This window comes from Equus quagga, chromosome 19, assembly GCF_021613505.1.
Source record: "Equus quagga isolate Etosha38 chromosome 19, UCLA_HA_Equagga_1.0, whole genome shotgun sequence".
Taxonomy (NCBI): Eukaryota; Metazoa; Chordata; class Mammalia; order Perissodactyla; family Equidae; genus Equus; species Equus quagga.
The window spans coordinates 26,561,614-26,586,939 of NC_060285.1; the positions used below are offsets into that span (position 1 = coordinate 26,561,614).

Genomic DNA, 25,326 nt, shown 5'->3' on the forward strand with positions numbered 1-25,326 from the left:
AAAAGGTAAATAAACCTCTTAGCATGATGTCTGGCACATTCAGTAAATGGCAGTTGTTGTTGTTGTTGTTATGCTGAGGACTTTACCCACAGACGCTGGAGGCTCACAGGGAGAAGTTACCTGGAGGTCACAGGGTCCAGTCAAATGTTTGTGGGGTAAGGCATGAAGACTAGGGTGGTCAGCATCCACACCCCCTTGGGCACCTGGTGAGGGAAGTCGGGCCCTCTGCACCAGAGGGAATCATTCCACTGAAAACAAAAGTATCACCATCTGGCTCAATGCCACTTCCTCTTGGTGAGCATGCCGTCCCCGACCAGTCCAAGCGCTCAGGATACTCTTGAATCAGCACTGCAAAATCTTGACCCAGAATCCTCTCTGCTCAAGGGGGCCATCTGGGCTTGGAGATCAGACTTTCTGAATGCCACACCCCCTTAATGCCCAAGAGCAGCGAGAGCAAGGTGCCAACCAGCCCTTGAGGGCTCAGAGTAAGAATCACAGGATCCCAGTAGAAAGAGCAGGAAAGGAATTTAAAACCAATGACCACGCCCCTCATTGGGTGGGTAGAAAATGGATGCCCAGATGGAGAGTGCCATGCCCAGAGAGAGACAGTTAGCTGGGGGTGAGAGGAATTTAGAGCCTGAACCTGCTGCTTCTAACCAAGACTCCTAGTCCAGTGCTCCTTCTATTACCGCAGGGTCCTCAAATGTAGGGCACATGGAATTACCTGGAGGAGCTTGGGAAACATGGACTATCAGGCTCCACCTCCCGAGCTTCTGATCCAGTGCGCTGTGGTGGAACAGGCGTCTGCCCTTTAAGACTAAGACCGGGGAACTGGGAGAAGGTCTTGCTGCCTCCGTTTAGAAGCAGTTGTGGCTGAAGCTAGGATGGTGGGAAGCAAAAAATAGTCGCCCCAGAAATAACCATTCAACACCTCTCCAAAGTGTATAATGATTTATACCAAGTAAACAGAAAAGAAGGCAGATTTCATTAATCTTAATAAATGGGTATTGCCTTGAGAGAGGAAGAGGTTGGTTAAAAAAAAAATGTTGTGCATCTTCTTGTAAGATTGCACTAAACATGAAACTAAGCACAGTCTATTGAAAGTGCTGCTTTTGGATCTAAACTGAAGTAGCACTGTTAAAACCTGTGGCACAGCAGTGTGTCTTATTCAAAGTTTAATTAGATTTCGGAACTAGCTGGAAATACACAATTACGCAGTTTTGCTGGAATCTGGATGGCTGGTGAAATTAAAGAAGAATAAGACCTTCCATACCAGGGGCCTCAGAGGGCTGAATGAAGGCTGGGTCCAACAGAGAACTCTTCTTTTCCCATTAATATTTCATAATAATAATGGCCAGCATTTATGGAGTGTTTACCGAGTGCTGAGCGATTACATACATTTTCTCATCTGTGCTTCAAAACAGCTCTAAAATAGTCTTCTTCCACTTCTACAGGTTATAAAACCAAGGCTCGGACAGTCAAGAAACCTGCTCGGGGCCTCTAGTAAATAACGAAGTCTAGAGTTGGACCAAGCAGCAGGCTCCAGGGCCCACTCTCTTAACCAGTGGAATCCGTGCAAAGTTTGCATTTGAAAAGACTTTGAGATTCAATTAGATTACAACCATATTCGTACAGTAACTCCAGCAGAGTGAACTCAAGGGGCGGCCGGCTCCTCGGGGACCTGCTGTAACGTGGAATGACTGGCTGGAATTGAGTAGCTTACAGCACACCGGCAGGTAGATGGGTATTATTTCCTAGATGGCTCAGAAGCTCCCAAAACAGCGTGTTGTCTTCAGTATTAAAATATTCCCTTCCCTCAGGACATTTTCTTAAATGCGCTGACTGGGCTCTGTTTGTTAATGAATGATGTAAAGGTGGGTGCAAAAGTCAATGGGTATTAAATTTCAGTTATGCAAGATAAATAGGTTCTAGAAATCTACTGTACAGCATATGCCTATAGATAACAACACTGTTTTGAACACTTAAATATTTTTTGAGAGAGTAGGTCTCATGTTAATTGTTCTTACCACAATAAAATTTTAAAAAAGAGAAAAGGAAAGTCTTACCTGAGGAAATTCTAAATGAATTACCTTTGTATAGGCCAGTTACAGCAAAAACAAGTTTTATTTTCCTATCTGCTCCTGACTAAAGACTAAAAGAGGGCGAATGCTGACACCCTGGAGGGCTCAGGACTTATCCCAGCTAAGACATCAGCATCTGCTAAAAATAACCACTGATTGTCTTACCTCTGACACTGCTGAGGGACGTTGACACTTACCCGCAGGAAACCAGAAAGGCAGACAGACATCCAGTTTGTGAGGAGTTTTTCCACCACGGACTCGGTGCGCCTTAGCATGAGTTTAGGCTGCATGTTACTGGACTGTTCCATCAAGTCCCGGGTCAGCACCTCCAGGATGCTAGTCAGGTAGACCAGCTTGGTTTGCAGTGCAATGGTTAAGAAGGAGGCAAACAGACACCTGTTTAAAAATGGAGCCTTGGTTACAATAGCCAAGACCTGGAAACACCTCGGCAGATGAATGGATAAAGAAGTTGTGGTGTATGTATATATGTACACACACAAACGCTCACATAATGGAATACTATTCAGCCATAAAAAAGGACATCTTGCCATTTGTGACAACATGGATGGAACTTGAGGGCATTATGCTAAGTGAAATAAGTCAGACAGAGAGAGACAAATACTGTATGATCTCACTTAAATGTGGAATCTAAAAAAAAAAAAAAGGACCAAACTCATAGAAGAGATCAGACTTGTGGTTGGTTACCAGAGAGGAGGGTGGGTGGGTGGAGTTGGAGGAGAGGAGGGGAAATTGGAGGAAAGTGATCAAAAGGCACAAACTTCCAGTTATAAGATAAATAAGTACTGAGGATGTAATGTACAACATGACGATCACAGTTAACACTGTCTGTATGCTGTATTGAAAAGTTGTTAAGAGAGTAGATCCTAAAAGTTCTCATCACAAAAAATTTTTTTTTCTTTTTTCTGTTTCTGTATCTGTAGGAGATGATGGATGTTAACTAAACTTATTTTGGTAGTCATTTTGCAATATATGAAACTCCAGTCATCATGCCGTACATCTTAAGCTTATACAGTGCTGTATGTCAACTATATCTTTATAAAACTGAAAAAAAAAAAGAAGAAGATATACATAACAAAGAAGCACGAAAAAAAAAAGAGCTTGGTCAACGGGGTTAACCGCCAGGCGTGGCTGGGTTCGATGCTGACGGTAGTTTCCGTGGAAGTTCAGGAGACAGTCGGGTGCTGTCCTGAGGGCACTTTTGTTTTGAATGTCTAGCTTCCAACCACCTTTGTCCTCGATCCATAAAAACCACACACCAATGTTAACCTGAGGACATTTTACGTGTTTTCAGCACTTGAACTTCAAACTAGAGTGGTAACAAGCAGTGAATATCTTTCCCGAATTTTCAGGGTGTTTTTAAAAATAGAAAATAGCACTTCTGCTTTTTTGATTCAAGACTCAGGCTTCTTCTTGGTGTTGGGGTTTTTCAGGGTGTTTTTTAGGGGTGGTGGTTGTATATGTGTGTGTCTTCAAAATAGAATTTTTGTCGGGGTGGTGTGACCTTCAATGGAGGCATCATGGCTGGGTGACCACCCAAGCAAACAGCCTCTGCATTAAAACATGTTCTCAAGATACCAGTTCAGGCTGCGGTTTGGAAATCAAATGAGGGGCTCAGGTTTTCTCTACTTACTGACTTTCAAAATATAAACAAATTGACTAATACCTGTCCTTCACTGAAAAGTTCTTCTGCTTTTCAAGGGTGTGGATGACAGTAACAAGGAAACTTTTATTACAAATTAGGGCATCCAAAGCTGTGAGACTTTCATTCTTGTCGTTGGCATCTCTGTTCTGAAAAAAAATGTATATAATATAATATAATATAATATAATATAATATATAAACTTAAAGTTAGAAAGTAGATCCACAATGGGTTTTTCCAAGACAATGAATTATTTCATATTGAATTCATGATCCCAAAAAACCCAAAATACAAAGTCAAAGTAATAATGGAGATGATGATGATGATGATGATGATAACACTATGACAGGCAGGCATTGATGGGCTAAAAATGAAAACTTATAGACTTACATGCATATCTTCAGTGAAGATGTGTGTGAAGCCACCTGACTGAGAGGAAGGAGACACTTTTATTATTCATAACATCCAAAGGAAATGAATAGTGTATTTCTGTTATAATACCCAAGTCCGTTTTAATAAAGTAGAGACACTATTTGCTAATCTGAAGAGCCCCTGGGTTTACACTCATTGTGTCTTCTCTAATACATAATAGAGAGGTATTCAGCTCTCAAGAAACACCAATGAATTCTGAAGGCCTCTAAGAGGAATAACTGTCATTGCATCAGCCCCAGTTTTGGTAGATGAAGGCATCTTGCACTTTCAAAGAAGTCACTCAAAAGCTAAAGCAGTGGTGGTTAAAGAATGAGGCATCTGTGCAGACCACTCCTCAGGCAATTACCTTCTAAGGATAAACACTGAATTATGTCGCTAAGTTTTTACAAGTCTTAGCTTAGGAATATCTACTGTCTCGATACACGACGTTATTCATGAGGGGGTGGAGTGGGGCGGTTAAAAGCTAGAATCTGGAGCCACACCACTTGGGTTCCTTTCTGGTTTTATCACATACTGGTAACATGACTTTCGACAAGTTATTTAACCTCTCTCTGTCTGATTTTCCTCATCGGCCATGGGGACGCTAAACGTTCCCATCTCACAGGCTCGGTGTGAAAATAAAACGAACGAGCGCACTGTCAGTTCTCTAGGGCAGCTGTTATTATAGTTTTTATCACTAATTTATGGCAAACTAGACCACAATGCTGTTGTCCTGCTGGTTTCTAAAAATATTTTTATGTGCTATGCCTATGTAGCTCTTAAATATAAACTTTTAAAGTTGAGTTTTCTTTTCAAAAGCATCATAAATCTTATTGGAATTAAATGATTACATTTTTAAAAGCATGCTGAGGACCAGTTTAAATGAGTCAACAGAATGAAAATATAAACTCCAACATTCAGGTTTTTCTCTCTTTTTTGGTAATAATTGAAACTTTAGGCTATTTTTATATGTTATTAAAAGAAATTTCTTCTGCAGAGAATTTTTGCTTTATAGTTCTTGATTTGTTAGACCAAGCAGAAGGCCTCAAACTATTTTGGTCATACTCTGTCCTACTAATAAACACAAAAATCACCCCTAGGTTTACATTTTCTAGTTCCTAACGTCTGCTGAATCAACTTTCCGTAGATGGGCAGTTTAAACAGAGCGATTCTTGACCTTAAATAGGGAAATGCAACCCAGCTCCCTGTTTCACTCAAATTTCCCTCTTCTAGAAGGTTAGATGCTCTGTTACCCTTATTTCTTCTCCTAGATTCAGCAAAACGAAGCAATCACAGTAATGAAAAGCAAGGCTTTAAAAGTCAAAACCAAACAGCAAGGCAAAGAACCAGCACTGGGAGCGCCTTGGCCCCAGCAAACCTAGAATCTCCTCTGGGCCTTGCCTACTGTTTGTTGTCTGGTAGGTGTCAACCACCCAAGTTCTCCGTCCACAGCCCAACCTCCAGGCCTAGGAAATATGGCCCCTGATCATCAGCAAAGGGCCTAAGTAACACAAGGACTTATTTGAAGCCTAGAATGCATTTCTACTGGCATTGTCCTAATACGTTCCCTTGTTCTATCTTTGCTTAATTATTATAAATTCAATTTGAACTTAGATCTTCTTGACAGGATTCTGATAAATTTATGCTTGTTTGTCCTGGGTCTTCTCCTTTAACGACTCCTTCTGACTTCTCTGTTTATGGCTTTCCAAGCTGCCTTCAAGATCATACATAAACCTGTGTTAAGTCAGTTTGGCTTCTTTCAACTCTTGTGATTTTTTCTTTTAAATGCTCAACTTGCAACAGTGTTCCTTTGCCTTCATCACTCTACCTTGTCCCTGATGACTGAATTTAGAAGATGGGAAAATTTCTTTTTCAGGCCACAGAATACTTTCTTTAGCACTCAAGGGCAATCATTAACTGTAAAAGCCCACACAGTACTCATGTGGATGGTAGAAATCACTGTTACTTTATTGCTGTTAAATTCTTAATGGGGATCTCAGATAGCTGGGAAATAAGACTCGAGATGCAAGCTTTGCTGAGGCCTTGCACAGTCATCCTCATTCAGGGAATTAACTCCCCTCCCCAGGCCATGTCCCGATGTAGAATTGGAGGAGGTGGCAAATGGCAAGTCTTGGTGCCTGGTACTCTTGGAGGATAAGTTTAAAAAAAAAATACAAGTGCAAAAAACTGAAGTCTTATTTACAGGCTTCTTGATTTACAACACTAAGGCATGGACAAAAAAAATATGGTAGGTGTTTTATGGAGGCGTCCCAGCCTCCAGACACAGCATCACATATCGTGGTGTCCACTTCTAGAATTATTACGAAACTGGAAATTGCTTACTGCATGTGTCTGGGTTTCTGAACTCTAGGCTTCTGGCCAAAAGTTGCTGAGAAGCTTCTGGTAAGGTGATACAAGCTCTCTTTTGACCTGGAGAGATTTCCGGCCTTGCTTAGAAGTCCAAGTTTAAATATAATAATTAGTGTTGATGTGCTCTAGAGGTTGGGCCTCTCTGTGGTTACCAGTTCTGGATAAAAAGGGCAATATGGTGGAGCTGGGGTATCAGGATGTGGAGGTGATGATAAAGGAATGACTACACCTCACCAAAGACTTGGGAGGGTGAATGAAGAAGGCTGAGTGAGCGGGTGAGAAAATGGAGGTGTGAGAACAGAAGTGAGACCGAAAACCCAAAGGGTTAAGTAGACTAGACTTGGTGTCCTAGAACAAATTAATTAATCACTTCTTGCAGCTATTTCTACCAAATGAGGATGACAGGAACGGATCGGCTACAGAACAACTGCTGAAGAGAACCATGAAAGCTCTACATCGCTAAAAATGGCTGTTATCAACTCAAATTCTACATATGTCTACTCTCCTCCCTCTCGGCCAACAGTTCTTTTCATTTCCAATTGAGAAGTAATAGTGAATAATCTAGTAGCTGCAATGTAAGTCATGCAGATAAACACAACAAATTGGCCAGCCCACAATTTATTGATTTTTAAATAAACCAGCTCGCTTCCCAGCTACCAATTCAGTTCTAAACTGGTAGTAAAATAAAGCAAAAATCATCACTCTGCACTTCTGCCCCTCCTAGGTTTTTGTTACTGGACAAAGAGTAATTGCCAGTGACCCATCACTGCTTAAACCCTAATCAATCCAATTAATAATTCCCCTCCTGCCCGCTCTGCTCAAACTTAAGCCATTATTTTGTACCAAGCGCATCCTCTACAGCTGCCTCGGAAGCAAACACCCATGTTGACAATAGCAACAAGCACCTTCATTATTATTCGAGACTCAACCTTAGGAAGATGATCAACGCTCTTTTACCTCAGGGAAGAAAGTTCTCAGAGCAAAATGTTTGTAGTCAAGGAAGGGAACAGTTCCAAAACTATCAACCACATCCAATTTATCCATCTGCAGCTCAGCAAAGCCTGCAAAACAGAATCCCAAGAGCAACACTTTAACTCAACAAACAATGGATAAGATCTTCTGCTGTTTTGTCTAACGCGGAGTACGACCTTGGTTTTCATTAAAGAAGAAACAATAGATAATTACTTGGTTGGCTGCAGAGAAGAGCTGAAATAAAACCCAGAGCCAGACCCAGACCCTGCTGTTCAGTTGGCTTCTACTATCCAACAGCTCTCATTACTGTGGCCGCCTCCATTTAAGGGTATTAAAAAAAAATGACAATAAAAAAGGCTTGTTTTTCTACAAATAAAATTTTGGAGCCTACCGTCACGAATCTCTTTCCGGAGCTCGCTCTCCAGGAGCTCCAGCTGTTGGCTCTGTTTGCGACTTAACTCCTTCGATTTGTGCCTGGTCACCCCCACAGCTGTTGAGGAGACAGAGGAGCAGCATCAGATTGACATGCTAACTTACAAAACAAAAAGGAAAACGGAAAACCCACCTCCACAGTTCTTTTACAGCGAGAGAGACAGAGACAGAGGGAGAGAGAAAAAGAACAGCACTAAGAGGTGAAATGTATAAAAAGAAAAATCCCCAGTGAGGAGTCACTCTGAAGAGGAGGATGCTAAAAGCAACAGAAAAACAAAAAACTACTCATCTTAAGAGTAAAAACTAAATCAAATAACCTTCACTTGTAACCAGAGATCCCAGATGGCTGAAAAATAATGAAACAAGCCAAGTTTCCCTACAGCCACAGGTCACTTATATTGTTCCATTCTTTTTTTAATGTTTCTAAACATCCCTGCAGAAATAAAGTTGAGCCGCAAATGCAGAAAGAAACCACAGATCCACAGTTAGCCACATAAGCCAAACTTGCATAGATCAAATGGAGGGACATGATGAGTGGTCCACAGTGAACCCCTGTATCTGGATATTGCTTTTTTCTCCATTTCCTCTTGCTTCTAACTGTGCTGTAGAGGCAGTAAACCGAACAGGTTCAGCGCTTGGGTTCACGTCCCTGCTCTGCCATTTACTAGCTGTGCGCCCTTGGGTAAGTTCCTTCGCATCTCTGTGCCTGGCTACCTTTTCTTTCAAAGTACCTACCTCATTGTGATGTTGAGAGGATTACAACAAGTAACTCACAGAAAGCATTTAGAACTTATTTTTTAAAAAGTATACTCAACAATTGTCAACAATCATTATTGTTCTGGAAAGTTTTTCCTCTTTTAACAGAAATTTCATGATAATAGGACCCTGCTACCCATATATGTAAACGATGCTGGAGGAAACAAAATTAAATACAGTTCTTCCCTAGACCACGTCACAAAATCAACAGTCTCACCTACAACGTGCATTGTGCATCTTCAAGAAAGGGTGAGGCATGCGGTGATTCCCAAACTTACTTGACCATGGAACCCCTTTTTCCAGAAGCACGACTTAGGACTATGGTTCCTCAGGCTGCACTTTGGGCAACACTGGCTCACTGCGTGCAGGGGAAGCTAGCGGGCCACATCCATAAAGCAGTGAGCTTTTCGTGGCTGCAATCTCCAGGGGAAGCCACAGCAGGGATGTTTTGGAGGTGGCAGGCCTAGGCCAGGTGGGTTTAGTGTTTGCACTAACGATGCGATTGATGGACTAAAGAGCACACTTACTCGAGCTGCTGATGACACCTGTCTTCCTGGAAACACGGTAAGAAGGGGAGGAGAATTTTAAAGGGCTTTGCAGATACCAATGACGCCAAAAGCAACGTGTCAAATTGAGCCCACTTTATGCTTTAAGCATAAACAGTCTCTACAAACAACATGAAGGGAGAGGAATGGACAGCCACAGAGCCCAGGAAGAGATAGATGAGAGGTTTCCAGTAAGTCACAAAGTGGATGTGACTCTGTGGTGAGACTGATATATCTATGGCTGCTTCCTAGCAGTGGATTCTCAAAATGGAGCCCAGCATTTAGAATTTACAAGTAATCTTCTTACTCAAAGTCAGCACCAGCCAGGACTTTATGAAACTATCAAGCCCAATTCTGGATCCCAGATACATAATAGGGTGGACAACTTGGGGAGAGTATAAAAAATACCTGAAATGATCATCAACAGGGCAAAACAGGGTGTGTGCAAAATAAATTCATTCCCTCAGGCCAGTTAATCATACACGTACGTCTTTCCCTTACTGGATTGAGAAGCACCCAAGAGGAAGGACCAGGCCTTCACTCATCTTCTCCAGTTCCAGAGACTTGCACAGTTATTAGCCACGTAACAGGTGCTCAATAAACACAAGGTAAACGGATGCAGGGATGGAGGAGTGAATGTGGGAGGAAGTGAGTATATGGAAGGAGACATTAGCAACTATAAACAGAAAACATCAGAAAGGCATTCCCTGTGTGAAATCAAGGAATATGAAGTGCTACACTAGTTGTGGAGAAGAATTCTTTTTTTCTAAGAAGACAAGAGGGAACAGGCTTAAAATGAAAAGGAGCTCAGAACTAGAGGTCACAAACTAAATGGCTACAGGACCATTGGCCTGGGTGGAGACAATAGGGAGTGGTGGAGACTGTGGCAAAAACCCAGTGAACACACGCCTTCTCTCAAGGGGCAGCTGCTACTCAGCTCTAGCAAATTGATACTATGGAAAAACTGAGATCCAATAATCCATATTTTCCAAATTTTCAAGAGATTTTTTAAAAATGTGAATTAGCAAATTTTAAAATGTTGTTTTAAAAAATACTGTGTGGGGGCTGGCCCCATGGCCGAGTGGTTAAGTTCGCGTGCTCCGCTGCAGGCGGCCCAGTGTTTCGTTGGTTCGAATCCTGGGCGCGGACATGGCACTGCTCATCAAACCACGCTGAGACAGCGTCCCACATGCCACAACTAGAAGGACCCACAACGAAGAATACACAACTATGTACCGGGGGGCTTTGGGGAGAAAAAGGAAAAAAATAAAATCTTTAAAAAAAAAAAAAATACTGTGTGGGCCAAACAAAACACATCAATGGGCCAGATTCAGCCAGCGAGCCATCACCAGGGGATCGCTGTGCTTGGATGAGCCTTGGCACGCTTTAATGCTTGGTACAGATCACACTTCTAAAATATAGTTCTACCAGGAAAAGCAGGGCTGGGGTGGGGGTGGGGTGGTGTTTGGTGGGGGTGAGGAGGCAGGAAGAGATGATCTAGTCCTGGGAGTCCAAATCCCAGAGAATTCTGAGGGAATAACATAAATAGGACATTGTCATCACAAGTCAAAGGATGGGGGAAGCAAAGTGGATGATATTTCTCAAACACCAAGATACCATCTTTGTAACCCAGTCTTTTATTAATGAAGCATCCTAAAAAAGGTTCAGAAAGCCCTCCATGCATACCTATCATTCCTTGCCCAAAGTTTTGATCTGGGTTTTCACCCATTAATACTTAATTGGAGCAAACAGGCCCTGGAAGCTGAAAGTCTGCCTGCATGACGTGAGGCCCCAGGGAGTAATTTCTCTGACAAAATTAAACAGGGCACTTACCAAAAATGACAATCACTAGCAAGACGGGAAGCACAATCAGAAAATACCAAGGGGAAGGAACCGATTCCCGCTCCACAAAGAGCTCCAAGTTTCCCAGTTTGACCTGATGGGACAAAGAGTGTCATTAGACCCCACCGAGTTGGGTACCATATTTATGTACACAGTTTTTTTCCCCAATAGTTTTCCCCAAGATACAAAAAGAAGTGATGAGCTAGTTAGGCTATCTGAGCTCAAGTCTCATCTCTGGGGCAGATTAGCTATGTGACCTTGAACAAATCAAGAACATTCTCTGTGCCTCAGTTTCTACATATGTCAGTTGAGGTGTGCTGAACTAGACCTAGAGATTTTTCTTTTTTTAAATTGGCACCTGGGCTAACAACTGTTGCCAATCTTCCTCTTTTTTTTTTTTTCCCCTGCTTTATCTCCCCAAACCCCCCCTGTACACAGTTGTATATCTTAGTTGCCGGTCCTTCTAGTTGTGGGATGTGGGACGCTGCCTCAACGTGGCCTGATGAGCAGTGCCATGTCCGCGCCCAGGATCCAAACCCTGGGCTGCCGCAGCGGAGCGCGCAAACTTAACCACTCGGCCACAGAGCCAGCCCCTAGACCTAGAGATTTTAAACTTTGGTCCTCTTTGCCCTGGGGGTTTAAAGAGTTGGTAACCTGTGGATGAGAAGCCCCCTTACCCTTTGACTAAGGAAGTAACTCAACTTTTCTCTCTGCTACATCTTCTGTCTCCTTGGCAGGCCTATTCTGAATGAAACATTTTGGGGTGAAAACCAGTTTGGCAACGCTGCTTAAGTGATGCCTGATGGCCTCTTCCAGTTTTGGCATCTTTTGGTTATACAAGTTTTGTAAAACTTATAAAGGGAAAAACGCTATATCAAATCTTATTTTTGCACGGATGTACATACCAGCATTAAGGCACATTTCCACACCCGGCTGCCCCTGTGGAGTGGAGGCATTGGAGCAAGGCAGCCGGAGCAGAGATTCTCGACCCAGAGAGCCCGGGTCCTAAATCTCAGCTTTGCCACCTGCTCACCTTACCAGCTATAAGAGCTTGAGTTAGTTACTCAACCATCCAGTCCTCACTTCCCTCTAAATCTGAATCTAAAACGGGATGTCGATAGTGCCTCTTTGTGGGGTTGTCTGAAGACTAAGTGCACTGTGTCATTTACTTAAGTCAGCTCAAGGCACTCCTGCTCAAGACTCTCCGGTGGCTTCCCAGAGCTCAAAGCCAAGGCCTCACAAAGGCCCACAAGGTCGCGAGGATCTGCTGCCTCTTCCCGCTCCCTCCGTGAACTCTTAACCTCCTCAGAACATTCCCCTTGCTCCCTCCGCTCCAGGGCACTGGCCTCCTTGTTGCTCCTCAAATACACCAGGCAGGCTCCCGGCTCAGGACCTTTGCAACCTGCGGTTCCCTTTTGCCTAGAACTCTCTACCCTAGATAGCCCACAGCGCATTCTCTCTTCTCCTAGAGGGCCTTATTCAAACGTCATCTTCACAGCCCACCATCGTAAAGCTTGCCACGCTGCCCCCATGCTCCTTGTCCCGTCCCTGCTTCACTTTTCTCCATAACAACTGCCACCATGTAACTTTTTTTCAATTTATTTTTTATTTTTTTAATTTTTTTACTACCTGTCTCTTTAGGTCATCTCCATCAAGGCAGATTTTTTGGGTCTGTTTTCTTCTTTGCCATGTCCCCATCACAGCGTAGGCACTCAGGAACTACTCCACGAATGATGTAGAAGGCTAGCATGGATGCCTCTTAACTAACTTCACATGTGGGAGCGCTTGTGAGTTTAGTTGTTGTTACTGATTTTAGAATTATTATTGTCCCCTTTACCACACAACAGGTGGACAAAGGGAGGCTCAGCAAAGCCAAGTGACTTATCTAAGGCCACACAGCTACTAACCGGTGAAGGTGGGACATGAGCACATTTTTGCTTTGCCTTCCAGTCTGGTGTTCTTTTTTCTTGCCCTTTATCCAATTATTTATGACTCTAGCTCATTAAGCATTTTTTTCAGTCTAGACTGTGCAGAGCCTCCTATGGCCTGAACACTATCAAGCGAGACTTCTAAAATGTTTCCTTTCCCAGTGGTCTCACATCTTTACTGTGGGACATAAATAGACCAGCGAGGGACCCTCAAACATGTCTGGGAAGAGATTAATCGCAGTGAGTGTGACTTTACAGTGGAAGAGGAGCCCAGGACCCCCAGATCTTCTGGTCTGCACTAGACTTGAATGCTGCCCTGAGTGTGCTCAAGAGGCCTGCATTTGTGGTTTCTGCTAAGACATGTCACCTCTGCATTTGGGAAAAGAGTGACAGCTCATTCGTCAATGGGTCTAGAGATTCAGCTCGCAGATGCCACAGTCTAAAGTACGGCAAGAACAAGAGCTATCAAGCTCATTAGTATTATAGACAATGGTGTGTTCAACGCTTTGACATTCGAATAGGCACATGGATGGATGCTGCTGGCTATTTTGGAGGAATTATGCTTGGGCTTGCAATGCCAGCTTTGTTTATCTTCTACTTAAAGTGAAGATCTAAAGATTCCCGAGAGAGTACATTCTGGTTTCTGGTTTGGCCAAGGAATTACCGAAATAAGGTAAAAATAATAGATGGGTGACTCACGCGAACTTTCTCGGAGGAGCTGGCAATGCTGCTTGCAGCCGTGATGCCTTTAATTTTGCAGAGGATGGTGGTAAGATCTTGATTTCTAGTAATATTTTCAAAACTGCAATTTAATGGCGGATTTTTCCCACGGAAGAGAGTAATTTCAATATCTTTCTTGGAAATGTTGAAGTTATCATTTTCTTTCTGTGAAGAACAAAGAGAAGATGAAGAAATCAGGGCGCATGCAGAAACTCACAAACACGAGCACACCTTTCCAGCTGGGGCGGGGGCCCGGCTCACACGAAAAGAGAGAGACGTACTTGAATTCTTACTTCCAATTCTGTGTCCCCCTCAGGTTCAACCCGATACCCTGCAAATCTGGGGTCCTCGAGATAGCGCAAGCTGCCACAGTCCAGGTAAGTGTCCTGAACCCTCAGCTTCACAGTGACATTCGGATGCACTTTGGAATTCTTTAAATTGGGGGCTAAAAACGTGCAGTAAGTCGCCATGCAATATTCAGGGACCTGAGGGAGAAGAAAAGAGCATTGTGACAACTTCATTAATGAATCCCAGCTCAGAGATTTAAGAGCTAAGTGACCTGGGCAAGTGAACTTCTCTGTGCTTCTGTTTTCTCAGCTGTAAAATGGGGCTAGCAATACACGCTACCCTTACAGGGTTGAATTAACCCTAAATCAAATTGAACGAGATGAGGGCTCGTTAAAATAAATAAGCGCTACATTAAATGGGATTATACATGCAAAAATGCTTAGGACAGCACCTGGCACGCAGTAAGCAATCAATGAATGCTAATATTATTATTAATATTTTTAGCAATAATGAAAGCAGTCAAAAGGTTATGCAATTGGAAAAAAAGAACACAGAAAAGAGTCTAGAGAAAGGGGAAGACTTTGCACCAATGGGCCTGTGTGTCCTTCAAACCATCAAGACTGAGTCCCAGGAAGCCACGGGAAAGGAGGAAACATCTCTCAGCCAGGCCGGCTGCGGGCCTGCGTGCTGCTGGCTGCATCACTCTCTGCTGGGGAACCTCCTGCAGCGCTCTGCAGAAATCACTAACCACAAAGAGGAGAAGGCTTTGCAGGCCTAACAGAAAATGGGAGCAATCAAAGTAAAAGGGACCATGTGTCCCCCATGAGTGAAGACCATGAAGACTGGAAACGAGGCAGAAAGTGGGGCCCACTTTACAGGTTTATTAAAAACGGACAAACATAAATACTGTCATTTTCAGGTGCAGAGAGACAGGCAGAGAAAGCTGGTGGGAAACGGGAGGTGACAAATGTTTTTAAAAAAGAGCAACTGAAACTCGTGAAAACAAGTTTGTCAGGTGGAGAAGTTTTCCTCCTTTTTGTTTTGCTCTCTTATACTGGAATATTAGGGTAGGAAAAGGCAGTAGCTAGGAAATCTGATGCAAAGTGCTGAGATCTGGGCATTAAAACCTTCATTCCTGGCCTAGCTTGGTGGTGCAGTGGTTAAGTTCACATGTTCCGCTTCGGTGGCCCAGGGTTCACCAGTTCAGATCCCGGCTGCGGATCTATGCACAGCTTGGCACGCCATGCTGTGGTAGGTGTCCCACATATCAAGTAGAGGAAGATGGGCACAGACATTAGCTCAGGGCCAGTCTTCCTCAGCAAAAAAGAGGAGGATTGGCAGCAGATGTTAACTCAGGGATAATCTTCCTAAAAAAAAAAAAAACACCAAAAAATCCTTCCTCCCTCTTAACTCTTTTCCAAACTACAGCCCTTAGTCTCTCATTCACATTTCTGGTGATAAGACGAAAACCACGAAACCCACTGCCTGCACCAGCTCAGCAGCCGTAACCCCATTAGGCTGGTTTTTTACTGAAGATGCCTTCTAAAAAGATTACCGCTGATGGGGTTGCCCTAACCTCATTATCCTCAACTCTCTAAATTTCCATACTAGTGACCAGCTCCCATTGTCTGAAATGCTCTTTTTCTCTAGGTTCTGAGCAGCTTCTTGGTCACCTTCCCAGGCCATCTTATTCTCTTTCAGTCCTTAAAATGAAGCTACTCTGCAAGAGTCCGTCCTAGGCGCTCTTCTCTTCTTCCTTTCTGCTCTCGCTCCCATGGTGTTGTTCTGATTCTCCCTTTAATGACAGACAATGCTACAAAGATGATCCGATTCTCTCCAGCCCCACCATCTCCCCAGCACTCTAGAACGGCCCTACTGACAACAGCCCAACGGAATGCTCAGTCCAGAGGACCTGCTGACATCTCAAACGTACCTGAACATTTGCATTAGCATCCTCATTGGTCTCCCAGCATCTTCTCCATTACTGACTCTGCAAATGATCCCATGCACCATTGCCAAAATAATCATCACAAAAGTTGCCTATTCTCACGTCACTCCCCGCTCAAAGATCTTGCATTGCTCCCTGCTGCCTACAGAATTAAGGGCAAAGTTTTCGGTCTGACACTATCTTATGGCCCAAAGTAGTTTTCCAGCCATCTCTCTTACTCATTCCCGACACAGCCTCTAGATTCCAGCTGAGCAGAACACACTGATACTGCCACCACAGGCTTGTGAGTAACCTGTCCTCGCCTCTCCATCTAAAATTGCCTCCCTGCTTCCACCTGTCCAAGTCCTACCCATCCTGCTCCACTCCGCAGACACTCTTCATTCCATCCATCTTTAATTCCTCTTTCATGTGGCATCACAGTGCCCTCTTGGACCTAACGGGGTTTCTGAGCTGGAAGGGAATCAGAGGACCTAGAACTTGACGACATCCTGTGCTCTCAAGTTTCAACCCAGTGGATATTTGCAATCTTCCACCATGAAAGCAATATGACTATCGCATTTATCGTTTGTCCTCGCACTCAACAAAATTATTCGCCCACAGTAGGTGCTCAGTAAGTTCCACTTGATTTAGGAGCAGCACTGGGGAGGGAGAGCAAGTCCACTCACAAATCCAGGCAACGCCTCTGGTCAGAGGTTGATCTGAACGAACCATTCAATGGGATGTGTTCAGTTCACATCATGGAGATCTGGCCTGGAACCAGATACAATCAGAGGCTTGGAACTGGCTTTGAAGTGTGTCTGTAGGTGGCCGTGTGCACTACAGGCTGTAAGGATGACTTAGGAAGGCCTCCCGTATCTAGGCCTGAAGCCACACTGGTCCCAAGCAGAGGCCAGGTCTGTGGCTGCCTGCAGACCCATCAACTTCGGCAGGAAGTGGTCAGACTGGGCCCCAGAAAAGCTGCTACTCTCACATCTCTCATCAAAGAAAGAGAGAAAGGGGAAGAGAGAATGGGAAGAACATTCAGGAAGAGTTTAGAAGTGTACTCAGAGGCCCCAATCCATGTCTGAAAGCCATCATTTCCCCTCTTCCTCCTGGTGTCAGAAGCTTCAATCTGGAGGCTCCAGAGAGAGTGACAAGGCCCATGGGTGACTTGTGTTGGTGTAAGAACTGGGTGAGGGGTGGGGACCAGACCCCTGAGTGAGGAGACGAAAGGCAAGAGGAGGCAAAGTCAGAAGGAAGGGACCAAATTGGGTCAAAGAGACATGGCAAGAGAAGAAGCAGCATATGACAAGATTTCTGGGATGTTAGTAGGTCACTTAACCTCTGAACCACAGCTCTCTCTCTGCAGAGAGAACACTACCACCTACACTGCACAGAAATGTGGTTCTTTCTTTCCATCATCCTCAGCCACTCACGAGGCATGTTCACACATACTCATAAACATTGTCTCCTTAAAGTGACTTGCCACAAATCACACATGGAGGAGACGCCAGGTCTTGTCATACCAAGCTCATCTCTCTTTCCTCTGTGCCACAACCTGAAACACTCAACTACAAGTATAAGGTCTTAATATTCCCACACTGGCACAGATGGTATATATCATGCAACACGCAAAAGTTTATACTATCAAAGGCCTAGAAATAAAACCAATCCCCCAAGATATTTTAGTGTGATGAGAACAAAATCATCCTTGAGAATATTACTACAAAGCAGCTAAAGACTTACATTTATGTTTCCTCTTACCTCATGTGAAATGATTAACTTGTCGATTACATCAAAATTTCTGCCCATGATGGTTATATTTTGACCACCACTGAAAGGAAAAAAGCAACAATAGGAGTTTCATGGTAAACATGCAGGTATTTTTTATGAACAAAGTTATCAATTTACTCACATTTAATATTGAACTCAATTATGTTTGAGAGCAAATTAGTGAATTTTAATTTCAAATACTGGACCATTTTAGAAGTCTTTTAAGGATACTGTCCACAAATTCATAGTTTTTAAGATATATAAATATAAAAATTCAAGCCAGATCCTGTTTTACTTCTAGGAAAATGCTCAAATTCTTTTATGGAATTTTGAGTTTTGTTGTGTCACGTTGCCACATATAATCAGATCATCAGCTGTACCTTGAAAAGGTTTAACTAAACAGAATTTTTTTTGATTGCTGTTTAATCTATATGAAGATTCTTCAATCTAACAATTTTCAAAATCAAACTCTCAACCTACCAATTATATTTTATTTAGAGAGACAGGGAACACTTTGGACAAGGTAAAATTATAAATGTCATTAAAAGTATAAATTCTTATTTCCTAAACCATATAAATAGCAGCTACGTTCTATCTCTCCAAAACCAAGCCAAAGGATTTCACACATTCTCGGCGCATAATCACATATAAGCAAAGTGGTCATTAGATGTGAAATAAACAGCTGCCCACAGATCTGGCTGCCCTAGCCCCCCATCCACGTAGGTCACCAGACGCATTCCAGGGGACAGAAACTGGGTATGTCAGCTCCGTAGGCTGGCTGAACCCTTGATAACAAGACCAGAAGGCGGGCACAAGCGGGTCGGTCTGTGTAGGGCAGAGGGAAGACACTAAGCCTTGAACCTTCCGGTCATGAGGTGGAAGGGCTGAGCTGGCCTCAAGCCAGCCAATCACCATTACTAGAAAACCAAGCCAAGAGTGCTCTGCTGATAGCCAGACGGCAGAGCTGCGTTCTTGCTCAAAGGGCAGCCACCCAGGAGCACCGAGAGACAAAGGCTCAGAATGTCACAGGTGACTGGACATTAAGAAGCCTCTTATTTTATGGAAAAGCAGAACACGGTGGTAGCTCAGAGCACAGCACCGTGGGCCAGAGCACCTGGGAGCCTGGGAGAGTGGTTTGAACGTTCCACGCCTCAGCTTCCTCATCTGGAAAAGGGGCTCCCCATAGTAGACCTCTTTGGCTTGTGAGGATTAACTGAATCAACAGATGTAATACACCAGGCACATGGGGAGTGCCACACCAATGTTCGCTTGTATTTATAGGAAGGATTTAGACCCAGAGGGGGGAATACCATGCTAGAGTCTTGGTTTTAACATTTCAGTGTTCCTCATGCCACTGTTATGGGCTGAATTGTACTCCCTTCTCAATTTTATGTGTTGAAGTCCTAACGCGCAGTACCTCAGAATGTGACTGTATTTGGTGACAGTGTCTTTAAAGAAGTGATTAAGGTTAAATGAGACCATTGGGGTTGGCCCTAATCCAGTATGACTCGTGTCCTTATAAGAAGATGAGATTAGGACACAGACACCTACAGAAGGAAGACCATGTGAGGTCACGGGGAGGAAAAGACGGCCATCGACAGGTCAAGGAGAGATGCCTCAGAAGAAACCAACCCTGCTGACACCTTGATCTTGGACTTCTGGCTTTGAGAACTGTGATGAAATAAATTTCTGTTATTTAAGGCACCCAGTGTGTGGTACTTTGTTATGGCAGCCCTCGCAGCTTAATATATCCATCTCTCATTTAATCTTAAATAAGAATATTAGAAGCGATTTTCCCTTTTTTTTTTTACAAAGCGTCATCTGTAGTTTCATCTAGATAGTACTTTGAAAATTAGCTTCATGCTGTGTTAGGTGAAGAAATATCTTTCAGCGATATTCTAAAACCTGAATGTGAATTTAAATTCCACTAGGGAGAGAATTTTTTTCCTTAATAAATTGGATTCATCTGGAAGAGTTTATTTTGGAATATCCATCTCTCACTTAGGGAGCATCTTTGAAATTTAGACAGCTCCTTATATTTCCCCCAAAGAATTCAAAACAGCTTACTCTAAAGGTTATAAAATGAAAAATGTAAGAAAGAAGAAGCCTTGCGTCATGGGCAGGAGTGAGACGTAGTAAAGAGAGTTATTATGTATCTGTATCAGAAATCTAGGCTAAGACACTTACTGCAACCGAACAAACATTTTAACATGAGTTCCCTGGCAGCCACAGTTAAGAGTAAAACAGGATACGCTCATAACGTTCACTGTGACAATGGGAAGCAACCTGCTTGTCAGATATGAATTTGTTTTCTAGGAATAAATCCTAAGAGGAATTCTGTGAGAGGAATTTAGATATGAATACTATTTCTACATTTATTTGAGTGAAATCCGATCTTTATGCATGTGACCCTTTTAACCACAAAGAGAGAAAAACATGAATCTAGAAAGTACCTGATCCAGGTGGTAGCAGGAAATATGAGGGAACAGTGGGGCAGAGCGATATAAGACAAGGGTCCCACAGAAGAACAGTTCCCGCCATCGAACTGGATACATACATCTTTCATTTCTTTTCTGCTTGATGGAAGAGAGAATTTCATATGGGTGTCATTTAGCACGTGACTAACCTGGATCCTAGAAAGGATAGAAAAAGAACTCTTAAGTCACACAGACACTTAGCACAATTGATTATGCAAGGTGACAGCATACGAATTTCACTTGAACTCTAACAGTTCAGGAACTATCAGAACAGCTGCAGGCAACTGCTGATTAATCAGGGGCCACTTACCCAGTCTGGGTAGTATTTGGGGCGGGGTTCCTCTTTCTTTTGTGCATTTTTATCTTTTCATTTGCATTTCCCTTAGAAGTGGGGGGAAAAAAGGAGATGTAACCCTTGCCCTTAAGAAGCCCTAACAGAAAGCGGAACATAGACTCGGCCTTGCAGTATATTAAGGAATTGTCGTCAACCATGTTGAGTATGATAAGGGCACTATCCTTATCTGTTAGACATATGAGTTGAAGTACTTAGGAACGAAAGGTTATGGTGTCTGGGATATGCTTTTAAAGAGTCCCAGCCAGCCCCCTTCCTTCCCCTCCAAAAAGGAGGAGGAGATAGATGAGACAAGACAACACGATGAAACAAGGCAAAATGTTGATGAGTTTTGAAGCTGGAGGATGGGTGCAAAGAGGTTCCTTACACATTTCTCTCTTGTGTATGTCTGGAAATTTCCATAATGAAAAGCGTAAAAAAAGAAGTCCCAGGCAAGCAGTGGGAGGGTGGAACCCAACCCCGGGCACAGATGGGAATCTGCCATCCAAGGAGCAGAGAGCTAGCGACAAAAGTCCATGACAAACAGAGGAATATCTGAGTCAACCAGCATTGCAGGCACGCTGCCTCTCAAGGAGGCTTTGGACTGAAAATGAACTGGGACTGTCCTGGGTGCTCCTGACAGCTGCAGGGCGTGCCCTCAACACCCCTCAGGAGTCAAAGCAAAGGCTTCTACGATATCCCCTGTGTAACCTGCAGCTCCCTCTGTGCATCACATCACAATGACCCTCCAGAGCACAAATCATTAAGACTGGGTTGTGTCTGAATAATGCTCAGTGTAATTATGCTACATGAGACTCTGTTATTACTACCTAAAGGACACGTGCGTGGTTGCTAACTTTAATACACATATCCGTTAAGTAGTAATAATAGTTTCTAACAATAAGGCAAATTTAAAAAACACTGGAATCAGTTTGTACCTACAGTACCTCCGATTTACATTCTAAGGTTTATATTCAGAGCCAAGCTCTAGGAAATTCATCGTAAAATGGCTGATCATTAAAATTCAAACTTGTTTATTAATTTTGGAAGAAGACAGAAATGTGTGTCTCATTCCACTAATATTTTCGTATTTTTCTCTTCAGAATAATTAGGCATTTAAAAAATAGCATATTAAAAGAGTTTGGGATTGCGGCGTGAACTCAGAGATAAGATTAACTGGGTATTACGTTTACTGCTCATGAACTTGGGTTCGCCACACAGATGTGGTTACTGGAATGCTACATGCAGAAAGGTCTCGTAGTCATTTAATTTAATAACTGCGATATCTCAAGACACATTCAGAATCGAAATGAGAGCATAAAGTCAGAAACAGGGTAATGCTCTGCAAAACTACTTATTTTCCAGTGAAGTTGATTGCCTTTCAGTGAACACACAGGTGTCTAACTTCACAGATTTCGCCACACAAAATGAAAGATTTTTGCAATACGGTATTTAGCCAGGATAAATGGCACAAAAATACCTATGTTGCATAGATACAGCCACTAATGTGTGCTTGATAATTCTGGTAAACAGCAGAACAAAAGAAAGCCACCGATGAGCAGCTTTCTCCATCAGGATGGCAGACATCCCAAATTTACTGCTAGGAGGGGAAGAGGACAGAAGTTATATGCAGCTAATGAATTAAAACAGAAAATTTAGTAAATAAGTGTGGCAGGTTAAAATGCTGTACAAATCTGTGTTAGTAGTTAAAAACCAAAACACTACACTTCAGCAGATTGTCTTCAATACATTTCCATGATGAGAACAAGCTCAGTATTATCCTTCATGTCAACCATAACATCTTTTACTTCAAATTAGCCCAAACTTATAAAAGCTAACAAGCAGAAAACTCAAATTTTCTATTGTGTTATTATTATTACATCTCTTTGGGGGAGGGTAACATTTGCACAAGGATGTCTGTGAGACACTGAAATTACTTTGCTCTCAAAGTTTCACTGAAAGGATGAGTTAGGGGAAAAGAAACCATAGAAATAATGATGCTCAAGTGGCACACTGACAAGATATTTGTGTTGAGATGTTTTGTTCTTTTTTTCCCCCCACTACTAATATATGTTCCATTTAGTTATCATTTGAGGCTGAAATCAATCCAAAAAAGAGAAGGCTACACAGAGTAAAATGGATCAGGAAGTTTCTTTTTTCAACTTCGGGTAATATATTGGAAGAACTGCCATATTTTCCCATCAATTCTGAGGCAGTCAACTATTTTTCTAAGCAGATCATCTTCAAAATGATGTTTTCTACTCAAAATACTTGATTTTGTTAATGAAAACAAATCAAGACCCCAAACAGACAACAGCCTGAAATTATTGTGTACTGAGATTTTGGGGGTAACACGGGACAGATTCTCTCACAATTAACTTCAAATATATTGTTCAAATTAACTTACTTATTGAAATTGTGTTACATCAAATATGCAGACTAATTGGCCCACGTTGGCACATGGAAATAATTTGACTATATCAAGATTATAATCACAGTGACATTCCTTTGGCATAAGTTTTAGCTTTTTACTATATTACCATAAATAAATTACTACTATTTCAACTCACACATCCTTATCACAAGTACTGGTTCCTTTCAGGATCATTGTGATGTTAGATGCCTGGGTAAAGTTTGCTCCTGTGACCGTCACATTACTTTTCCCTAAGGTTGATATCTTTTGTGGCTCAATGGACCTAACGTAGAAGACCTATTGGAAAGAAAAGATTAAAACACAAAATCAAAGCTAAGAAATGGCATTGTTCCAAAAAATCTGTTTATGTGCTACAGTTCGAAGAAATCACTGGGAAATTACAACATTTTGCAAACACAAGCAGACAGTGTTTAATGAAATCAATGAATTCGAGGAAGAGTGCTGAAGATTCATGTCTCTCAACATGCGACAGCATGAGGTCAAACCAATTAGTCTTTGTCTCACAAGACAGCTGAAAACACAGTTGAAGAGTCTGACATTCTGTCTGAAGAGTGAGATATCACGAGAGTCTTAAAAATGCTCACTGCCTTACAGCCTCTGGAGGCTCACAGGATAACAAAATGAAGGAAGAGACAAGGAGTCCACTGACCGTAGGCCAACCACAGACTCATCATTAAGTTGGAATAAATGTCATTCTGGATAAATTTAATTCCCAAGAAAGCAATTCCTGTGTTTTGTTTGTTTCAGCTAGGCTATTTGAATCAAGGAGGATCCTGCAGGGAAAAAACCTTGAGAGATCAATTAGTTTAGTCACCGAATAACAAGTAGTTGGATGCCTAAACCATTGTGGCCAACGGTTTCTTCTCCATAGCTTGCAGGTATCATCATCTCCTCCTTGGTACCCATTACAAGTTTTATCAGGCCTTTCTTTATCAAGAAAGTTTCCCTTAGAATCACCTGATACCTGGCCCCAAACTATGGAGGCTCATGCACCTTACTTCACCATTTGCAAAGTTGAATCAAATTCCCCTAAAAAAAAAGTCCTTTATTTGATGGCAAGAATATTTTCCCTTTCAAAGACAAAACAATTCTGATTTCTTTCACTTTTTCTCCTACTGTTGATTATTTTGATCATTTTGTTGTCCTTTTGTAGACCATTTCCAGCAAGTTTGTATTCTACAATATGGCAACCAAAACAGGACGCAAGTTTCGAAAGTTCTGGCCAATATAAAGTGCAGCAGATCTTTAGCATGAGTGAATTTCATACTCATACTCTTGACATTTGATAACAATCCCCAGATCCAGAGACACATAATCACTGAAATTTGGCTAAGCCATAAATGCCAAGTGTATCCACTTATAGGATAAGGTCTAGGAGGAAGCCACTTAAGACACTGGGAGAGCTTCAGTCATGTCCACACCTGCCTACCACCTGCTTCTTGAAGGAGCCTAGTATTCTCTGCTCCTTTGTACGTGTAACGCTCACCATGGCACCCTGGTCGGGCTGCTGGCACTGACCATTCTGCTGAAAAAAAAAAAAAAGGGACATTCTATCACTCTGCTCCTCGGCAAACACAGGCGCTATGTGATAGGGCAGTCACCATCACTCATTATCACTAAGCATTTGTTTTGCAGATTGAGGTAAATTCATCGTTAATGTTATCACAGCAATGATGGAGTGTGACAGAGAAGTGATTTTGGTGGAAAATTTATTTTAATCACTTAGTAAAGGACTTTAGCCCTGTATTTATAGAAGAATCACAAAGGGTCTGAAAGGGTCACTTTAATTATCCCGTTATACGTGACTGCATTTTATGGGGGAAATTACCTGCAAGAGTGGTACTTGGAATGGGGGGATTAGCCAAGAGTTCAAGACAAATCCCTTGCAAATGTCAAGTGTGTGTCGGATACCAAAAGGCTTAGTCTTTGCTCTGACACGGTGACAGCTAAGTGAACAAGTATTTACGGAGCACCGACAGGGTCCCTAGGACAGCACTAGGTGTTGTGGGGGACACACAGTTTACGTGTGCACTACATTAGGAGTTGGTAAACGACTGGATTTGCCTGTAGGAAGCCAGATCCACTCCATTGCTTGTTTTTATATGGTTCATGAAAAAAATGTCAAAAGAAGAATATTCCATGACACGTGAAAATACATGAAATTCAAATTTCAGTGTTCCTAAATAAAACTTTTTTGGAACACAGCCACGCCCATTCATTTATGTATTGTCTGTGGCTGCTTTCGCACTACAGCAGCAGAGCTGAGTAGCTGCGACCGAGACCACATGGCTTGCAAAGCCTAAAATATTTACTGTCTAGCTCTTTGTAGAAAAATTTTGTGATCCTACAGCAGAGGAGTCCATTGTCTTCCTAGGGGGA

At 42.5% G+C, this 25,326-nt stretch overlaps 1 protein-coding gene across 2 annotated transcripts in view; it reads right to left on the bottom strand.

The window, feature by feature from the left end:
• The window catches only part of PLXNC1 (plexin C1), a 141,794-nt gene that overhangs the window by 39,762 nt on the left and 76,706 nt on the right, over positions 1 to 25,326 (bottom strand). Inside the window, exons 10-20 of one of the 2 annotated variants that reach the window (XM_046646768.1) lie at positions 23,084 to 23,223; positions 20,159 to 20,338; positions 17,697 to 17,766; positions 14,011 to 14,202; positions 13,697 to 13,882; positions 11,061 to 11,163; positions 7,886 to 7,984; positions 7,480 to 7,583; positions 4,132 to 4,170; positions 3,766 to 3,890; positions 2,279 to 2,477 (exon numbers count right to left, since the gene is read on the bottom strand). In XM_046646768.1, coding sequence (XP_046502724.1) covers positions 2,279 to 2,477; positions 3,766 to 3,890; positions 4,132 to 4,170; positions 7,480 to 7,583; positions 7,886 to 7,984; positions 11,061 to 11,163; positions 13,697 to 13,882; positions 14,011 to 14,202; positions 17,697 to 17,766; positions 20,159 to 20,338; positions 23,084 to 23,223 — 1,437 coding nt within the window. Of the gene's footprint in view, positions 1 to 2,278; positions 2,478 to 3,765; positions 3,891 to 4,131; positions 4,171 to 7,479; positions 7,584 to 7,885; positions 7,985 to 11,060; positions 11,164 to 13,696; positions 13,883 to 13,998; positions 14,203 to 17,696; positions 17,767 to 20,158; positions 20,339 to 23,083; positions 23,224 to 25,326 lie in introns of both variants that reach the window. The other variant, XM_046646767.1, reaches the window with a different exon arrangement.